The sequence below is a fragment of the Electrona antarctica genome (assembly GCF_951216825.1).
Source record: "Electrona antarctica genome assembly, chromosome: 6".
NCBI classification, from domain to species: Eukaryota; Metazoa; Chordata; class Actinopteri; order Myctophiformes; family Myctophidae; genus Electrona; species Electrona antarctica.
In genome coordinates, this window is record NC_136811.1 from 55,109,646 (window position 1) to 55,129,312 (window position 19,667).

At 46.2% G+C, this 19,667-nt stretch overlaps 1 protein-coding gene across 1 annotated transcript in view; it reads right to left on the reverse strand.

Moving 5' to 3' along the window:
- Window positions 1–772: 772 nt before the first annotated feature.
- The window catches only part of gon4lb (gon-4 like b), a 90,400-nt gene continuing 71,505 nt past the window's right edge, over window positions 773–19,667 (reverse strand). Inside the window, exons 37-41 of the mRNA XM_079503861.1 lie at window positions 12,190–12,300; window positions 10,626–10,794; window positions 9,238–10,111; window positions 5,489–5,591; window positions 773–3,276 (exon numbers count right to left, since the gene is read on the reverse strand). Coding sequence (XP_079359987.1) covers window positions 3,139–3,276; window positions 5,489–5,591; window positions 9,238–10,111; window positions 10,626–10,794; window positions 12,190–12,300 — 1,395 coding nt within the window. The 3' untranslated portion in view covers window positions 773–3,138. The remainder of the gene's footprint in view (window positions 3,277–5,488; window positions 5,592–9,237; window positions 10,112–10,625; window positions 10,795–12,189; window positions 12,301–19,667) is intronic.

Consider the following 19,667-nt stretch of genomic DNA (forward strand, 5'->3'; position numbering starts at 1 on the left):
TACGCACTTTAAAACATCATTTTATACTTTGGCTTTGCGAGAAAAAAAAAAGGAGCTCGTCATGATGCAAAATACATTTTGCTTTGGCTTTTCTTTAGCCAACCAACATTAGCAGATATACAAGCTCACAGCGAGCTTATATCTGCTATTTTTGAAATATTATATAACTTTTTTTTTTTTAAAGCGAACATGTTTTACTCATCTTTGCTTCTGGGGGATCCCTGGAACACAATGCAGTGTGAGTGTCAGGCTAGGTCGGCGGCCAAATACATTATCATTTTGTGTGTCCTTGACATGAAAATATAGCAACATAAGTTTTTTTTTTCTTTCCAGAAACCCATTAGGATTTAGGAAGACATGTAGAAATCAGCCTCAGATCTTAAAGGACAACTTTAGTTTTTTTTTTCAACCAAGGTTCATGTTTTAAGTTATTAGAGAAATAAAAGATGACAGTAAGCTACCTTCACATTCAGTAGATCCTGTGATCTTTTGTGGCCAGATGTAATTTATCGGGGTCTAGTAGGACTATAGTAAATAATAAAAAAAAGAAAATCGCTATAAAACTTTGTAAAATAAATACATATAATGCCCCCGCCCGCCCCCTGTCAAAAACAGCTAAAATCCCTAAAACGTAAGAAAGCAGCAAATTAACACTCCAGACCTGTCGACAACCTGATGCTTATGACAAGATAACAGGATCTTGTTTTATGAATTAAATTCAAAGCAATCTTTAAAAGAAAAAAATATATATATGCACAGAAAACACATGGACTCACAAATGTAACGTTTAATGTATGTGTACAAAATAGAACTCTTGTACAGCAGTTAATGTCTTCACTCTGTAACATTCTGCATCCTCATATTTACATAACTGTCCTTCTGTTAATGTCTTCACTCTGTAACATTCTGCATCCTCATATTTACATAACTGTCCTTCTGTGAAATACAACAAACACATCTAGGCTTGGTTTATTATATATACTTAGCTGCCTGCCAGAAGTAGCAATGCAATGAGCTTGTAGATCTAGCTGCTATTATTATTTTAACCCAGTTAGACCTGAGGTTAACCACCATTATTTTAAACTTTAGCTGTTGACAAATAGCAGACCTACAAGCTCGTAGCGCGGCACCTCGTGCCGCGCTACGAGCTTGTAGATCTGCTATTTGTGGGAAAAATAGTGGAAATGTGCCGCAAATCGAAGATTGATAAAAAAGACGGAGGTTATTGATATCAAAACCGACCGCATCGCTCCACAGCCTGGGAGTGCCTGTTGTGCAACACTCGATGTTGCGCAACAGTGGGATGTCATCGAAAATGCCCCCCCCCCCCGTTTAGCCGACGAGACCGAAAATCTTAAAGCGTTAATAACTCTTGATCTAAATCATTCCGTTCAATTCTAAGCAAAGATCATGTCTTTATCGCTAGTTGCGGTAGAAGTTGTCGATGGCGTCTAGAGTATTTTGGCTACATCTAGCTACTTCAGCCACATCCGGGATAACATCCGGTCTGTCGGTAAAAGATCGCCGGGCGCTCTGATTTAATGGATTAAATAACCCTGGGCATTCGGGGGGTTAATCAGTGCAACACTGGCATGCAACCAAGTATAAACCAGGCCATGGATGGAGCACAGAACTGCTGACGTCACTCGCTCATCCCCTGGGGGTCCCTGGGGGGTCCGTTTCTAGCGAACTAATTGAGATGAGTCAAACGGCCGGGATAGGAATTCAGAATGGGGGGGTGGGGGGGGATGTGTGAACGATGTCAGACTTCGGTGCTCTATAGCTAATTTAATGGAGAAAACAAAAGTCGACGACAACGATAGCTACTGCATATATATCAAAATGTTACAGCTAAACTTTACTTGAATATAATAATTACATTTCATAACAAATCACCTCTATGTGCCAGTCAGACCTAATGACAACTGTGTGTTAGCCATATACCGCAAATAAATTAACATAAAAACACGATTCTCACACACCACTTTGCCATGATTGGACGCGGCCGGTCCGCAGCGAAGGACTGGTGGTGAAGTTTGTCCTGGTTGGTCGGTTCCTGTCTCAGAGCGTTTGCATCAAGGCCCCAGTGAGGCTCTCCAGCGTTGAAGCACTGAGCCCTAGTGGTTGGAGCGTAAACTGCAGGCGGACCCGTGGATTCATGACCGGGAAACCCCCATGCAGCTGGGCTTTAACACTGAGCACTCGGTTGCACCTTCCTTCACAGGTGCAAGGTTAATTAAATAAGGTTAGGAAGCAAAGCCCGTATACGGTGGACTCCATGTTGCTCCCTGGAAGGAAAGAAACATGCGGAATGGGCTATATGCAGCCAACACTTCCGTGTTCAGCTTCCTTGGTCTCAATTGCGCATGTTTCTTTCCTTCCAGGGAGCAACATGGAGTCCACCGTACGGTCTTAGCTTCCTGTCCTATTTAACCCATTTTGGGTGGGTTGCATATGGGCCCGTACGGGTCTGTAACTCTTGAGTTTACAAATGGAACCGAATGGACCCTTAAGGAGAATTCCATGCTAGAAGGCTTTCTTACCTTTATTTGTAGTTGTTACATCCCCACCAAAGAGGTCCAGGTGTTATTTGTAGTCGTTACATCCCCACCAAAGAGGTCCAGGTGTTATTTGTAGTTGTTACGTCCCCACCAAAGAGGTCCAGGTGTTATTTTGTGCAAAAGTGCATTATTGGCTATTTCCCCATATATAAGCCCTCAATGGGGGTTGGGTTTTCGTGCTAATTCGCTTATTTCCATTGAAATAAATAGTAAAGTGTGCCACTTGGGATACTATTTACATTATGAAGAGAGGATATTGATTTTTGAGCGATGGAAATACGCAAATTAGCACAACACCCCAATGCCCCATTCAATTAAATTCAAATCATTGAGGGCTTATATTAGGGGAAATAGCCAATAATGCACTTTTGCACAAAATAACACCTGGACCTCTTTGGTGGGGACGTAACAACTACAACTAAAGGTAAGAATGCCTTCTAGCATGGAATTCTCCTTTAACTCTGAGAGCATAGAAAATGGAGCCAAATGGACCATGTGATAGTCCATTTGGTTAATAAGGAAGTTAAGGAAGAGGCCCAACTTTCTGCATGTGGATCGTTTTTGGGGCTCGAGCGTCTCATTTAACTCCCGCCGCCGCCTCTTCCTCCTCCTGATTGGTAGACGGGGGCTCAGTGGGCAGAGCCTCGTCCTCGGAGTTGGTCTGACGAGCAGCTGTGTGAAACAGCGTCATCAGGTCCTGGAACCTTTGAGACACCTAGTGGACACACAGGAGAAGAGCATGTTGTATTAAACCTTTATGCCTGATGTCGAAATTTAAAAGAATGTCTTAGAAATACCTCATGTTTCTATATCAGTGGTGCTCAATATTTCATGTCAAGGACCCCACAAGCTATATGTAATTGGCCACCGACCCCCATCTGAAAATATGTTGTTCCAGGAACCCCTCAGAAGCAAAGATTTGAGTAAAAAACGTTCGCTCTGAAATAGGGATGCATGCATGTCCCGATGCACTTTTTTCGTTTCCGATCCGATCCCGATACCACAATTTCTGTGTTAGCCGATACCGAATACTGATACCAGAGAATAATATTTATATTAATACAAAAACTATTCCCGACCGGGAATAGTGTTTATAGCTATCTAGCTATATATCTGGTGTTGTGTTTATATTATAGCAGACTCCTCACTCAAATGTGCACTTGCAGTTTGGGCAACTCCAAAGCAAACTCCCAAATGCCCCAACATTTTATTTACCTGCCATAGTGTCAACCCCTTACCCCTGTGTCGGATCGGTGGTTAGACTGGCATATTTGCAGATACCGATATAAACCGATATGACCAAATGAGGGCTGATGCGATACTTTTCCGATACCGATACAGTATCGGGACATCTCTACTCTGAAAGAATATATATTCAAAGATTTGGGTGCAAGTAAAAAAGGTGACATGACACGAGATCATGACCTGACGAAGATGTGACTGATACATCGAAACATTGTCGCTTTTTTACTTACGCCCTGATAATAAAATAAGGGCTTAAACTGTCCGAGTTGCTCCAGTGCCTCCTCTTTTCTCCTAACTACAGTGTATATTACATATTGTCGTTGTCGGACGCAAGACTCATATCTTGTTAGACTTTGTATTATTTAATAAGTCAGTTCTACTGATCAGCCTTCATGAAATAAGTCAGTGCTACTGATCAGCCTTCATGAAATAAGACAGTGCTACTGATCAGCCTTCATGAAATAAGACAGTGTTACTGATCAGCCTTCATGAAATAAGTCAGTGCTACTGATCAGCCTTCATGAAATAAGACAGTGTTACTGATCAGCCTTCATGAAATAAGACAGTGTTACTGATCAGCCTTCATGAAATAAGACAGTGTTACTGATCAGCCTTCATGAAATAAGACAGTGCTACTGATCAGCCTTCATGAAATAAGACAGTGTTACTGATCAGCCTTCATGAAATAAGACAGTGCTACTGATCAGCCTTCATGAAATAAGACAGTGTTACTGATCAGCCTTCATGAAATAAGACAGTGTTACTGATCAGCCTTCATGAAATAAGACAGTGTTACTGATCAGCCTTCATGAAATAAGACAGTGTTACTGATCAGCCTTCATGAAATAAGACAGTGTTACTGATCAGCCTTCATGAAATAAGACAGTGTTACTGATCAGCCTTCATGAAATAAGACAGTGTTACTGAACAGCCTTCATGAAATAAGACAGTGCTACTGATCAGCCTTCATGAAATAAGACAGTGTTACTGAACAGCCTTCATGAAATAAGACAGTGCTACTGATCAGCCTTCATGAAATAAGACAGTGTTACTGAACAGCCTTCATGAAATAAGACAGTGTTACTGATCAGCCTTCATGAAATAAGTCAGTGCTACTGAACAGCGAGTCATGACTGTGTGGGCTTTACAAATATTGAACTGATGAAAAGCATTTAAAAGGTGACTTATAGGGGATTCACACTGAGACGGACTGAGTCTGTTTCATTGGAACCGTTTTCGAATGCGGTTGCCTGGTCCCCGCTGGCCATGATTCACATTGCCCGAGATTCAACAGCGCACCCGGGTACACTTGCATAACACACTTTGATCCTCCAGATGGCGGTGTGCTTGATGGCTGGCGCGCACGGACACTGACCATCAACTCTGCGACATTGTCTCCAATAAATCCAGACACACTGCATTGCATTGCATCTTTGGCTCTTTGCTGTTATACTACTTCACTGTCAGCCTGCCTGCTATTCACTGTGTCAGTCAGTTCTGTGCTCCAGTGTTTGATTAGTTTGCTATGGATTCTACTTTAGCATTATAATGATTTATTTTTACTTTGGAGACTATGCCAAGCAAAGCCCAAGAGCCACACGTTGTCCGGCGAATAAGATCAGCGCGTAAATCTAAAAAAAAAAAGGGTCTAAATAACTCCCACACTTCAAGTGACCTCTGACCTCGTTGGGCGTCTTGTTGGCCAGCTGTGCGGAGATGGCCTGAAACGTGCTCTGATTGGCTCCTTCCTGCTGGCACGTGGTTAGAATGACACGGTCCGCCTCCCTGGAAGACACAGACACCCAGTTAGGTCCCAATCACCTCACACAGTCTTTTTTCCCTCACTAAGAACTGAACTAAGAACTGCACCCAACAGCAAATAATCAATACTAAGTATTGTATTTAGCAATTTTAAGAAGAAAAAAGGAAAAGATGTGTTTAATTACTTTTCCATTCCATATAGCTACACTTGGTCTATGGATAAATGTGTGTATCCTCTGTGTTCATGTCAAGGTGTGGGTTTGTCCATAATGTGTGTATTCTCTGTGTTCATGTCAAGGTGAGGGTTTGTCCATAATGTGTGTATCCTCTGCGTTCATGTCAAGGTGAGGGTTTGTCCATAATGTGTGTATCCTCTGCGTTCATGTCAAGGTGTGGGTTTGTCCATAATGTGTGTATCCTCTGTGTTCATGTCAAGGTGAGGGTTTGTCCATAATGTGTGTATCCTCTGTGTTCATGTCAAGGTGAGGGTTTGTCCATAATGTGTGTATCCTCTGCGTTCATGTCAAGGTGTGGGTTTGTCCATAATGTGTGTATTCTCTGCGTTCATGTCAAGGTGTGGGTTTGTCCATAATGTGTGTATTCTCTGTGTTCATGTCAAGGTGTGGGTTTGTCCATAATGTGTGTATTCTCTGTGTTCATGTCAAGGCGTGGGTTTGTCCATAATGTGTGTATTCTCTGTGTTCATGTCAAGGCGTGGGTTTGTCCATAATGTGTGTATCCTCTGCGTTCATGTCAAGGTGTGGGTTTGTCCATAATGTGTGTATCCTCTGTGTTCATGTCAAGGTGTGGGTTTGTCCATAATGTGTGTATTCTCTGTGTTCATGTCAAGGCGTGGGTTTGTCCATAATGTGTGTATTCTCTGTGTTCATGTCAAGGCGTGGGTTTGTCCATAATGTGTGTATTCTCTGTGTTCATGTCAAGGTGAGGGTTTGTCCATAATGTGTGTATTCTCTGTGTTCATGTCAAGGTGAGGGTTTGTCCATAATGTGTGTATCCTCTGTGTTCATGTCAAGGTGTGGGTTTGTCCATAATGTGTGTATCCTCTGTGTTCATGTCAAGGTGAGGGTTTGTCCATAATGTGTGTATTCTCTGTGTTCATGTCAAGGTGTGGGTTTGTCCATAATGTGAGTATTCTCTGTGTTCATGTCAAGGTGAGGGTTTGTCCATAATGTGTGTATTCTCTGTGTTCATGTCAAGGTGTGGGTTTGTCCATAATGTGTGTATCCTCTGTGTTCATGTCAAGGTGAGGGTTTGTCCATAATGTGTGTATCCTCTGTGTTCATGTCAAGGTGTGGGTTTGTCCATAATGTGTGTATTCTCTGTGTTCATGTCAAGGTGTGGGTTTGTCCATAATGTGTGTATCCTCTGTGTTCATGTCAAGGTGTGGGTTTGTCCATAATGTGTGTATCCTCTGTGTTCATGTCAAGGTGAGGGTTTGTCCATAATGTGTGTATCCCCTGTGTTCATGTCAAGGTGTGGGTTTGTCCATAATGTGTGTATCCTCTGTGTTCATGTCAAGGTGAGGGTTTGTCCATAATGTGTGTATTCTCTGTGTTCATGTCAAGGTGAGGGTTTGTCCATAATGTGTGTATCCTCTGCGTTCATGTCAAGGCGTGGGTTTGTCCATAATGTGTGTATCCTCTGCGTTCATGTCAAGGTGTGGGTTTGTCCATAATGTGTGTATCCTCTGTGTTCATGTCAAGGTGTGGGTTTGTCCATAATGTGTGTATTCTCTGTGTTCATGTCAAGGTGAGGGTTTGTCCATAATGTGTGCATCCTCTGCGTTCATGTCAAGGTGAGGGTTTGTCCATAATGTGTGTATCCTCTGTGTTCATGTCAAGGTGTGGGTTTGTCCATAATGTGTGTATTCTCTGTGTTCATGTCAAGGTGTGGGTTTGTCCATAATGTGTGTATCCTCTGTGTTCATGTCAAGGTGAGGGTTTGTCCATAATGTGTGTATTCTCTGTGTTCGTGTCAAGGTGTGGGTTTGTCCATAATGTGTGTATCCTCTGTGTTCATGTCAAGGTGTGGGTTTGTCTATAATGTGTGTATCCTCTGTGTTCATGTCAAGGTGAGGGTTTGTCCATAATGTGTGTATCCTCTGTGTTCATGTCAAGGTGTGGGTTTGTCCATAATGTGTGTATTCTCTGTGTTCATGTCAAGGCGTGGGTTTGTCCATAATGTGTGTATTCTCTGTGTTCATGTCAAGGTGTGGGTTTGTCCATAATGTGTGTATCCTCTGTGTTCATGTCAAGGTGTGGGTTTGTCCATAATGTGTGTATTCTCTGTGTTCATGTCAAGGTGTGGGTTTGTCTATAATGTGTGTATCCTCTGTGTTCATGTCAAGGTGAGGGTTTGTCCATAATGTGTGTATCCTCTGTGTTCATGTCAAGGTGTGGGTTTGTCCATAATGTGTGTATCCTCTGTGTTCGTGTCAAGGTGTGGGTTTGTCCATAATGTGTGTATCCTCTGTGTTCATGTCAAGGTGTGGGTTTGTCTATAATGTGTGTATCCTCTGTGTTCATGTCAAGGTGAGGGTTTGTCCATAATGTGTGTATCCTCTGTGTTCATGTCAAGGTGTGGGTTTGTCCATAATGTGTGTATTCTCTGTGTTCATGTCAAGGTGAGGGTTTGTCTATAATGTGTGTATCCTCTGTGTTCGTGTCAAGGTGTGGGTTTGTCCATAATGTGTGTATCCTCTGTGTTCATGTCAAGGTGTGGGTTTGTCTATAATGTGTGTATCCTCTGTGTTCATGTCAAGGTGAGGGTTTGTCCATAATGTGTGTATCCTCTGTGTTCATGTCAAGGTGTGGGTTTGTCCATAATGTGTGTATTCTCTGTGTTCATGTCAAGGTGAGGGTTTGTCCATAATGTGTGTATCCTCTGTGTTCATGTCAAGGTGAGGGTTTGTCCATAATGTGTGTATCCTCTGTGTTCATGTCAAGGTGAGGGTTTGTCCATAATGTGTGTATCCTCTGTGTTCATGTCAAGGTGTGGGTTTGTCCATAATGTGTGTATTCTCTGTGTTCATGTCAAGGTGAGGGTTTGTCCATAATGTGTGTATTCTCTGTGTTCATGTCAAGGTGTGGGTTTGTCCATAATGTGTGTATCCTCTGTGTTCATGTCAAGGTGTGGGTTTGTCCATAATGTGTGTATCCTCTGTGTTCAGAGGTGTGGGTTTGTCCATAATGTGTGTATCCTCTGTGTTCAGAGGTGTGGGTTTGTCCATAATGTGTGTATCCTCTGTGTTCATGTCAAGGTGTGGGTTTGTCCATAATGTGTGTATTCTCTGTGTTCATGTCAAGGTGTGGGTTTGTCCATAATGTGTGTATTCTCTGTGTTCATGTCAAGGTGTGGGTTTGTCCATAATGTGTGTATCCTCTGTGTTCATGTCAAGGCGTGGGTTTGTCCATAATGTGTGTATTCTCTGTGTTCATGTCAAGGTGAGGGTTTGTCCATAATATGTGTTCAAATACAATGTTCATCTATTTGACACAGAATGACTGTTTACTTATTTATATCCATATTAATACATCTTTCCCTTCAAAAAGAACTGCACTATCCACTGCTATTTTTCAATAGATAAAGTTTAAAATAATGTTTAAAACACCAAAAGGGGTTCCCGCCAAGAATGGGTTTAAATACAGACCTGGTCCAGAGGATGACCTTCTGTCCGGAGGGCGTCAGGGACATGTTCTTGGCGGGGACCGGTGAGTCGGCGCCAGTGGGGGGGCTGGGCAGAGGGGAGGAGACGAGTCTCTCCTCATCGCTAAGTCCTTCTAGTTCTGCTCCTTCTCCTCCTCTCCTCCAGGCTCCAGGACTGGCTTCTCCTCCTCCTATCCTCCCTGCTCCAGGAGGACTGGCTTCTCCTTCTGCTCTCCTCCCGGCTCCAGGAGGACTGGCTTCTCCTCTCCTCCCTGCTCCAGGAGGACTGGCTTCACCTCCTCCTCTCCTCCCTGCTCCAGGAGAACTGGCTTCACCTCCTTCTCCTTCTCTCCTCCCTGCTCCAGGAGGACTGGCTTCACCTCCTTCTCCTTCTCTCCTCCCTGCTCCAGGAGGACTGGCTTCACCTCCTTCTCCTTCTCTCCTCCCTGCACCAGGAGGACTGGCTTCTCCTTCTGCTCTCCTCCCGGCTCCAGGAGGACTGGCTTCTCCTCTCCTCCCTGCTCCAGGAGGACTGGCTTCTCCTCCTCCTCTCCTCCCTGCTCCAGGAGGACTGGCTACTCCTTCTCCTCTCCTCCAGGCTCCAGGAGGACTGGATTCTCCTCTCCTCCAGGCTCCAGGACTGGCTTCTCCTTCTCCTCTCCTCTCGGCTCCAGGAGGACTGGCTTCTCCTCCTTCTCCTCTCCTCCCGGCTTCAGGAGAACCGGCTTCGCCACCGACGTTGTGAAGTTTCCTCTCGTCCTCGTCCATTTCCTCCGGCTCCTCCACCTCGTCCTCTTTCCCTCCGATGCACCCCGTGGGTGGAGGAGGGAAGGAGGAGGCGTCCTCCTCGACGCCTTCCCACGATGCCGTGCCTCGTTCTGTCAGCGTTTTCATATGAAAACAGAAAACCATATACAAAATAATGAGATATTGGTTAATTAGATTGAGTGAATAGTTTTGATATTACAGGCAGCTGATAGAACTGAAGTCAAGTGAAAAAACAAGTGAAATCACCATTTGAAAGGCACACGGCTAGCTCTATTATACTAAAACAGATACATCTCAAGGGAAAAGAGACCTTTTTACAGTACAATAATGTTTCAAGTTTACACTGTACACACATAAAATAAACGGCATAAACAATATATTAGTTTGCCTCTTCTACAAAACATAAGTCACTGTCACGCGTGCCAAGCTGTCATTCTCTTGTATTATATCTTACTTGTATTAATTATTTATTTCCCACCAAGGAGTATTGAACCTCGCGGCAGACTATCCACCTCGGAGGAAAGTCTGGTGCGGCCGGCAGCGCCGGTAGGCCAATCAGAGGCAGGCGGGGCGTTGCCATGTCTATGCTCGGACGTAGAATAGATATACGCAGAGAAAACACACCTGGCAGAGGGCTGTTGACGTCGCTGTCCAGCTCCTCCTTGAGCTCCGCCTCCAGCTCTCGGTCCTTCTCCTCTGGCCCCTCCTCCAGGCCGGGTCCTGTCGGCTGATTGGCCGTGGGACTGACTGCCAGGCTGTACAGCGGGTCCAGGCTCTTCATGGCCCTGGAGGTCTAGATGGGGAGAAATTGCGAACGCTTAATAAATAAAACATGAGAAATTTGCATCTGAGCCAGTCGTGCATCTTTTATTTTGGAGTGCCGCTTTTTTCCCCACTTAGTTGGTTTATGAGTTAAGCTATTTAGAAATGTTAGACCTAAGTTAGGTTTCTACAAATGTTTTCAGAAAACCCCTCTGTTTCTATGTAAGTGGTTCCCAAACTATTTCATGTGAAGGACCCCCAGAATGATCTGTATTTGGTCGCCGACCCTCATCTTAAAATATGTTGTTCCAGGGACGAGGTCATCCCTTCCTGTGTTTACCTTGTTCCCATGGCAGCGAGGACATCCCTTCCTGTGTTTACCTTGTTCCCATGGCAGCGAGGACATCCCTTCCTGTGTTTACCTTGTTCCCATGGCAGCGAGGTCATCCCTTCCTGTGTTTACCTTGTTCCCATGGCAGCGAGGTCATCCCTTCCTGTGTTTACCTTGTTCCCATGGCAGCGAGGACATCCCTTCCTGTGTTTACCTTGTTCGCATGGCAGCGAGGACATCCCTTCCTCCTGTGTTTACCTTGTTCCCATGGCAGCGAGGGCATCCCTTCCTGTGTTTACCTTGTTCCCATGGCAGCGAGGACATCCCTTCCTGTGTTTACCTTGTTCCCATGGCAGCGAGGACATCCCTTCCTGTGTTTACCTTGTTCCCATGGCAGCGCGGACATCCCTTCCTCCTGTGTTTACCTTGTTCCCATGGCAGCGAGGTCATCCCTTCCTCCTGTGTTTACCTTGTTCCCATGGCAGCGAGGACATCCCTTCCTGTGTTTACCTTGTTCCCATGGCAGCGAGGACATCCCTTCCTCCTGTGTTTACCTTGTTCCCATGGCAGCGAGGTCATCCCTTCCTGTGTTTACCTTGTTCCCATGGCAGCGAGGACATCCCTTCCTGTGTTTACCTTGTTCCCATGGCAGCGAGGGCATCCCTTCCTGTGTTTACCTTGTTCCCATGGCAGCGAGGGCATCCCTTCCTGTGTTTACCTTGTTCCCATGGCAGCGAGGGCATCCCTTCCTGTGTTTACCTTGTTCCCATGGCAGCGAGGGCATCCCTTCCTGTGTTTACCTTGTTCCCATGGCAGCGAGGACATCCCTTCCTGTGTTTACCTTGTTCCCATGGCAGCGAGGGCATCCCTTCCTGTGTTTACCTTGTTCCCATGGCAGCGAGGACATCCCTTCCTGTGTTTACCTTGTTCCCATGGCAGCGAGGGCATCCCTTCCTGCTGTGTTTACCTTGTTCCCATGGCAGCGAGGACATCCCTTCCTCTTGTGTTTACCTTGTTCCCATGGCAGCGGGGGCATCCCTTCCTGTGTTTACCTGTTCCCATGGCAGCGAGGTCATCCCTTCCTCCTGTGTTTACCTTGTTCCCATGGCAGCGAGGACATCCCTTCCGCCTGTGTTTGCGCAGCTTGGCGTCGTGGCTGGACTCGTGACACGGACAGGAACAGTCCTTATCCGACCAATCACACTCCTAGGAGAGTCAAACCACAGGCCAACCAGTGAGACAGGCCAGTCAGGGGGTGGCAGGCCAATCAGTGAGACAGGACAGTCAGGGGGGTGGTAGGCCAACCAGTGAGACAGGACAGTCAGAGGGTGGCAGGTCAACCAGTGAGACAGGACAGTCAGGGTGGTGGCAGGTCAACCAGTGAGACAGGACAGTCAGAGGGTGGCAGGTCAACCAGTGAGACAGGACAGTCAGAGGGTGGCAGGTCAACCAGTGAGACAGGACAGTCAGAGGGTGGCAGGTCAACCAGTGAGACAGGACAGTCAGAGGGTGGCAGGTCAACCAGTGAGACAGGCCAGTCAGGGGGGTGGCAGGTCAACCAGTGAGACAGGACAGTCAGGGGGGTGGCAGGCCAACCAGTGAGACAGGCCAGTCAGGGGGGTGGCAGGCCAACCAGTGAGACAGGCCAGTCAGGGGGGTGGCAGGCCAACCAGTGAGACAGGCCAGTCAGGGGGGTGGCAGGCCAACCAGTGAGACAGGCCAGTCAGGAGGGTGGCAGGCCAACCAGTGAGACAGGACAGTCAGGGTGGTGGCAGGTCAACCAGTGAGACAGGACAGTCAGGGGGGTGGCAGGCCAACCAGTGAGACAGGACAGTCAGGGGGGTGGCAGGCCAACCAGTGAGACAGGACAGTCAGGGGGGTGGCAGGCCAACCAGTGAGACAGGCCAGTCAGGGGGGTGGCAGGTCAACCAGTGAGACAGGACAGTCAGGGGGGTGGCAGGCCAACCAGTGAGACAGGACAGTCAGGGTGGTGGCAGGTCAACCAGTGAGACAGGACAGTCAGGGGGGTGGCAGGCCAACCAGTGAGACAGGACAGTCAGGGGGGTGGCAGGCCAACCAGTGAGACAGGCCAGTCAGGGGGGTGGCAGGCCAATCAGTGAGACAGGACAGTCAGGGGGGTGGCAGGCCAATCAGTGAGACAGGACAGTCAGGGGGGTGGCAGGCCAATCAGTGAGACAGGACAGTCAGGGGGGTGGCAGGCCAATCAGTGAGACAGGACAGTCAGGGGGGTGGCAGGCCAACCAGTGAGACAGGACAGTCAGGGGGGTGGCAGGCCAACCAGTGAGACAGGACAGTCAGGGGGGTGGCAGGCCAACCAGTGAGACAGGACAGTCAGGGGGGTGGCAGGCCAACCAGTGAGACAGGACAGTCAGGGGGGTGGTAGGCCAACCAGTGAGACAGGACAGTCAGGGGGGTGGCAGGCCAACCAGTGAGACAGGCCAACCAGTGAGACAGGACAGTCAGGGGGGTGGCAGGCCAACCAGTGAGACAGGACAGTCAGGGGGGTGGCAGGCCAACCAGTGAGACAGGACAGTCAGGGGGGTGGCAGGCCAACCAGTGAGACAGGACAGTCAGGGTGGTGGCAGGCCAACCAGTGAGACAGGACAGTCAGGGGGGTGGTAGGCCAACCAGTGAGACAGGACAGTCAGGGGGGTGGCAGGCCAACCAGTGAGACAGGACAGTCAGGGTGGTGGCAGGCCAACCAGTGAGACAGGACAGTCAGGGGGGTGGTAGGCCAACCAGTGAGACAGGACAGTCAGGGGGGTGGCAGGCCAACCAGTGAGACAGGACAGTCAGGGGGGTGGCAGGCCAACCAGTGAGACAGGACAGTCAGGGGGGTGGCAGGCCAATCAGTGAGACAGGACAGTCAGGGGGGTGGTAGGCCAACCAGTGAGACAGGACAGTCAGGGGGGTGGTAGGCCAACCAGTGAGACAGGACAGTCAGGGGGGTGGCAGGCCAACCAGTGAGACAGGACAGTCAGGGGGGTGGTAGGCCAACCAGTGAGACAGGACAGTCAGGGGGGTGGCAGGCCAACCAGTGAGACAGGCCAACCAGTGAGACAGGACAGTCAGGGGGGTGGCAGGCCAACCAGTGAGACAGGACAGTCAGGGGGGTGGCAGGCCAACCAGTGAGACAGGCTAGTCAGGGGGGTGGCAGGCCAACCAGTGAGACAGGACAGTCAGGGGGGTGGCAGGCCAACCAGTGAGACAGGACAGTCAGGGGGGTGGCAGGCCAACCAGTGAGACAGGACAGTCAGGGGGGTGGCAGGCCAACCAGTGAGACAGGACAGTCAGGGGGGTGGCAGGCCAACCAGTGAGACAGGCCAACCAGTGTGACCGGGCTCTGTCAGAAGAAAATCTACTAGGGTTCCCACACATTTTTGGGGGAGCGTACCTATGTTCCCCAGGTTCTTTGTTCCCCACTTAGAATAAACCTAAAACAGAAACCTAACCTAGTAATGTTTGTAATTCTAGTAAGATTAAAAGTAATTTAGCAATTTAGTCTTTAGCAAATTCTGATTTAAGCTCAGTCTTTGAACAATCCCTTGAACTTTAGGCCTGCCTAGGCTGCTTAAACTATCTAGTCTTAGCCAACTAAAAATTAACAATGGCATAAAATAAACTAAAACATAATTGCTCAGACTCAAAAACAAACATTCTTTGTTCTGTACTTATTATACATACAATTGTATAGTACAAAACACTGAAGTCCTTAAACCAGAAACCTATAATGCTAACCCTAAGGTAAGTGGGGAACATAGAACCTGGGGAACATAGGGATGACCCCCTTTTGGGCCAACGCATTTCCAAAACTTTCCCTGAATATTTAACCCATATCCCAGGCCTATATAACAATCATTCAGTCTAATAATGAGTCTCTTACTCATGATGTGCAACAATGACCAAAGACCAAAGACTAGACAGTGTAGCAACAATAAAGCATAGAATATAGAATGATATAATTATATTACACATATTCGTGCCGAATGTTTTGCTAACACCACCTACTGTATCCTAGGGCAGGGGTTCTCAACGTGTATGCGTGTACTATGTAAACTCTTCATTTTCGATTTTCCATCCATTCAGTTGGGAAAAAAATAAAATAAAATATTTTTTTTGAAAAATAATTTGGGGACCCCTCAAAATAATTTGGCAACCCCCCGAGGGGTCGCGACCCACGGGTTGAGAACCCCTGTCCTAGGGCATAGGATCACGCTGCAGCACGTTGTGAGCTTGTAGACTTGTTATTTGTTGTCACATAGAGCACCGAAGTCTTACGTCACTTTCAGTAGAGGGCACCAACACACAGGTTCGTGTATTTTTGAGTGGTGTAAACCACTCCTACAACTGGCTTTGTTAGTCTGTCTGTCTGTCTGTCTGTGCTCAAAAAATGAGCATGGTTGCTACGGTCACCCAGTTCACCCGGGTGTGATTTCATTACGTCAGACATTACGTCAGATCAGAGCTGATCAGGCTATATAAGACCTTACACCACTCAGTTCACACGGGTGTGATTTTTTAATTTGTATTGAAATCTCCATAGGGCCGACCACCTTAACCCACTGCCCAGGGCCTTCGCTCATAAACCGACCACCCCGGCGTTTCTGTCAGGGGAGTGGCTGTGCGTCGTTAATGATGTCCATTCATATTTGATACAGCCAGTTTCTGGAGAAAATGGAATTAATGTGACCGCAAAAGCCTTGAAACTACATATGAATGCAATGTCGCTGAGCATATACGTCACGCCCAGCTGTCAACATATTGCGTTCCTGAGATTCCTCGTTGACGTAAGCTCAGCTGGTGGTGACTCGACTCGTACTAACCACGATACATTATATATCAATCAAATTTAAAAAAAAAAAAAACGTAATTAACGTTCAGTTTCTGTTGTGCGACGGGCTGCGGGCAGATGCAGCCTACCCGGAAATGTAGTCTCTGGGTTGTTTGGCTCGTTTCTAACGCTTATTTTGTTACTCTTTGGGTATATTTGTACATTTCCACCTTCAGTCGATGCTTCATATCCATATTTTTCAAACACAGTTCTTATATGAGGCGATCTAAAATCCCCCTATGGAGATTACAATGCTTATAAAAAAAATACACGAACCTGGGGACTGGCGCCCTCTACTGATAGTAGAGGGCAGTGACGTCAGGACTTCGGTGCTCTATACAATTAAGCTGCGATCATGCTAGCCTGGCTAATAAGCCAGACTAATATCACACAACACTGTCGCGGTATATCAGTCTGGGCTGGCTCCACTTGGATTTCATTTCCCGGGGGGCGGGTTCAAACATTTTCTCTTTGACGCAATTGGTCAGAGCTACTGTCAGTCAAAAGTCTCAAGCATTTAACGTCACTGTACCAAAGCCCGCCCATATTGCATACCGTGTCCCGATTGGTCCGACCTGTTCTCGATTGTAGGAAAGAGGCGTGCTACTGAGCCTCGCCAGACCGAAATCCGCTGGTAGGCAACTTTTTTTTGCCAACGGCTGATTCGGTCTGGTTTATTAACCAGGCTACGATCATGCAGCCCGGTTGGGCGAAAAACGACATCTGTTACAATATTTCGTGAAATGTTATACATGTTTTGGAAAAATAGCCAAAAACAATGTACTGGAAAATATTTTTCTCTAATTTCAAAATATTTCCCAGAATTTCATGACTGTGGGAACCCTGAATCTATAGTCTAATCTAATCCCATCAACTTTATTGGGGGTCTCTAAAAGGGTCTTTATTGGGGGTCTCTAAAAGCCTTTATTGGGGGTCTCTAAAAGGGTATTTATTGGGGGTCTCTAAAGAGTCTTTATTGGGGGTCTCTAAAAGGTATTTATTGGGGGTCTCTAAAAGTTCTTTATTGGGGGTCTCTAAAAGGTCTTTATTGGGGGTCTCTAAAAGGGTCTTTATTGGGGGTCTCTAAAAGGGTCTTTATTGGGGGTCTCTAAAGGTCTTTATTGGGGGTCTCTAAAGGTCTTTATTGTGGGTCTCTAAAAGTCTTTATTGGGGGTCTCTAAAAGGTCTTTATTGTGGGTCTCTAAAGGTCTTTATTGTGGGTCTCTAAAAGGTCTTTATTGGGGGTCTCTAAAGGTCTTTATTGGGGGTCTCTAAAAGGTCTTTATTGGGGGTCTCTAAAGGTCTTTATTGGGGGTCTCTAAAAGGTCTTTATTGGGGGTCTCTAAAAGGTCTTTATTGGGGGTCTCTAAAGGTCTTTATTGGGGGTCTCTAAAAGTCTTTATTGGGGGTCTCTAAAGGTCTTTATTGGGGGTCTCTAAAGGTCTTTATTGGGGGTCTCTAAAAGGTCTTTATTGGGGGTCTCTAAAAGGTCTTTATTGGGGGTCTCTAAAAGGTCTTTATTGGGGGTCTCTAAAAGGTCTTTATTGGGGGTCTCTATAGGTCTTTATTGGGGGTCTCTAAAGGTCTTTATTGGGAGTCTCTAAAGGTCTTTATTGGGGGTCTCTAAAGGTCTTTATTGGGGGTCTCTAAAAGTCTTTATTGGGGGTCTCTAAAGGTCTTTATTGTGGGTCTCTAAAGGTCTTTATTGGGGGTCTCTAAAAGGTCTTTAATGGGGGTCTCTAAAGGTCTTTATTGGGGGTCTCTAAAAGGTCTTTATTGTGGGTCTCTAAAGGTCTTTATTGTGGGTCTCTAAAGGTCTTTATTGGGGGTCTCTAAAGGTCTTTATTGGGAGTCTCTAAAGGTCTTTATTGGGGGTCTCTAAAGGTCTTTATTGGGGGTCTCTAAAAGTCTTTATTGGGGGTCTCTAAAAGGTCTTTATTGGGGGTCTCTAAAGGTCTTTATTGTGGGTCTCTAAAAGGTCTTTATTGGGGGTCTCTAAAGGTCTTTATTGGGGGTCTCTAAAAGGTCTTTATTGGGGGTCTCTAAAGGTCTTTATTGGGGGTCTCTAAAAGGTCTTTATTGGGGGTCTCTAAAAGGTCTTTATTGGGGGTCTCTAAAGGTCTTTATTGGGGGTCTCTTAAGGTCTTTATTGGGGGTCTCTTAAGGTCTTTATTGGGGGTCTCTAAAGGTCTTTATTGGGGGTCTCTAAAAGGTCTTTATTGGGGGTCTCTAAAGGTCTTTATTGGGGGTCTCTAAAAGGTCTTTATTGGGGGTCTCTAAAAGGTCTTTATTGGGGGTCTCTAAAAGGTCTTTATTGGGGGTCTCTAAAGGTCTTTATTGGGGGTCTCTAAAGGTCTTTATTGGGGGTCTCTAAAAGTCTTTATTGGGGGTCTCTAAAAGTCTTTATTGGGGGTCTCTAAAAGTCTTTATTGGGGGTCTCTAAAAGTCTTTATTGGGGGTCTCTAAAAGGTCTTTATTGGGGGTCTCTAAAAGGTCTTTATTGGGGGTCTCTAAAGGTCTTTATTGGGGGTCTCTAAAGGTCTTTATTGGGGGTCTCTAAAGGTCTTTATTGGGGGTCTCTAAAGGTCTTTATTGGGGGTCTCTAAAGGTCTTTATTGGGGGTCTCTAAAGGTCTTTATTGGGGGTCTCTAAAAGGTCTTTATTGGGGGTCTCTAAAAGGTCTTTATTGTGGGTCTCTAAAAGGTCTTTATTGGGGGTCTCTAAAGGTCTTTATTGGGGGTCTCTAAAAGGTCTTTATTGGGGGTCTCTAAAGGTCTTTATTGGGGGTCTCTAAAGGTCTTTATTGGGGGTCTCTAAAAGGTCTTTATTGGGGGTCTCTAAAGGTCTTTATTGGGGGTCTCTAAAAGGTCTTTATTGGGGGTCTCTAAAAGGTCTTTATTGGGGGTCTCTAAAAGGTCTTTATTGGGGGTCTCTAAAAGGTCTTTATTGGGGGTCTCTAAAGGTCTTTATTGGGGGTCTCTAAAAGGTCTTTATTGGGGGTCTCTAAAAGGTCTTTATTGGGGGTCTCTAAAGGTCTTTATTGGGGGTCTCTAAAAGGTCTTTATTGGGGGTCTCTAAAAGGTCTTTATTGGGGGTCTCTAAAGGTCTTTATTGGGGGTCTCTAAAGGTATTTATTGGGGGTCTCTAAAAGGTCTTTATTGGGGGTCTCTAAAAGGTCTTTATTGGGGGTCTCTAAAAGGTCTTTATTGGGGGTCTCTAAAAGGTCTTTATTGGGGGTCTCTAAAGGTCTTTATTGGGGGTCTCTAAAAGGTCTTTATTGGGGGTCTCTAAAGGTCTTTATTGGGGGTCTCTAAAGGTCTTTATTGGGGGTCTCTAAAAGGTCTTTATTGGGGGTCTCTATAGGTCTTTATTGGGGGTCTCTAAAAGGTCTTTATTGGGGGTCTCTAAAAGGTCTTTATTGGGGGTCTCTATAGGTCTTTATTGGGGGTCTCTATAGGTCTTTATTGGGGGTCTCTAAAGGTCTTTATTGGGGGTCTCTAAAGGTCTTTATTGGGGGTCTCTAAAAGGTCTTTATTGGGGGTCTCTATAGGTCTTTATTGGGGGTCTCTAAAAGGTCTTTATTGGGGGTCTCTAAAAGGTCTTTATTGGGGGTCTCTATAGGTCTTTATTGGGGGTCTCTAAAAGGTCTTTATTGGGGGTCTCTAAAAGGTCTTTATTGGGGGTCTCTAAAAGGTCTTTATTGGGGGTCTCTAAAAGGTCT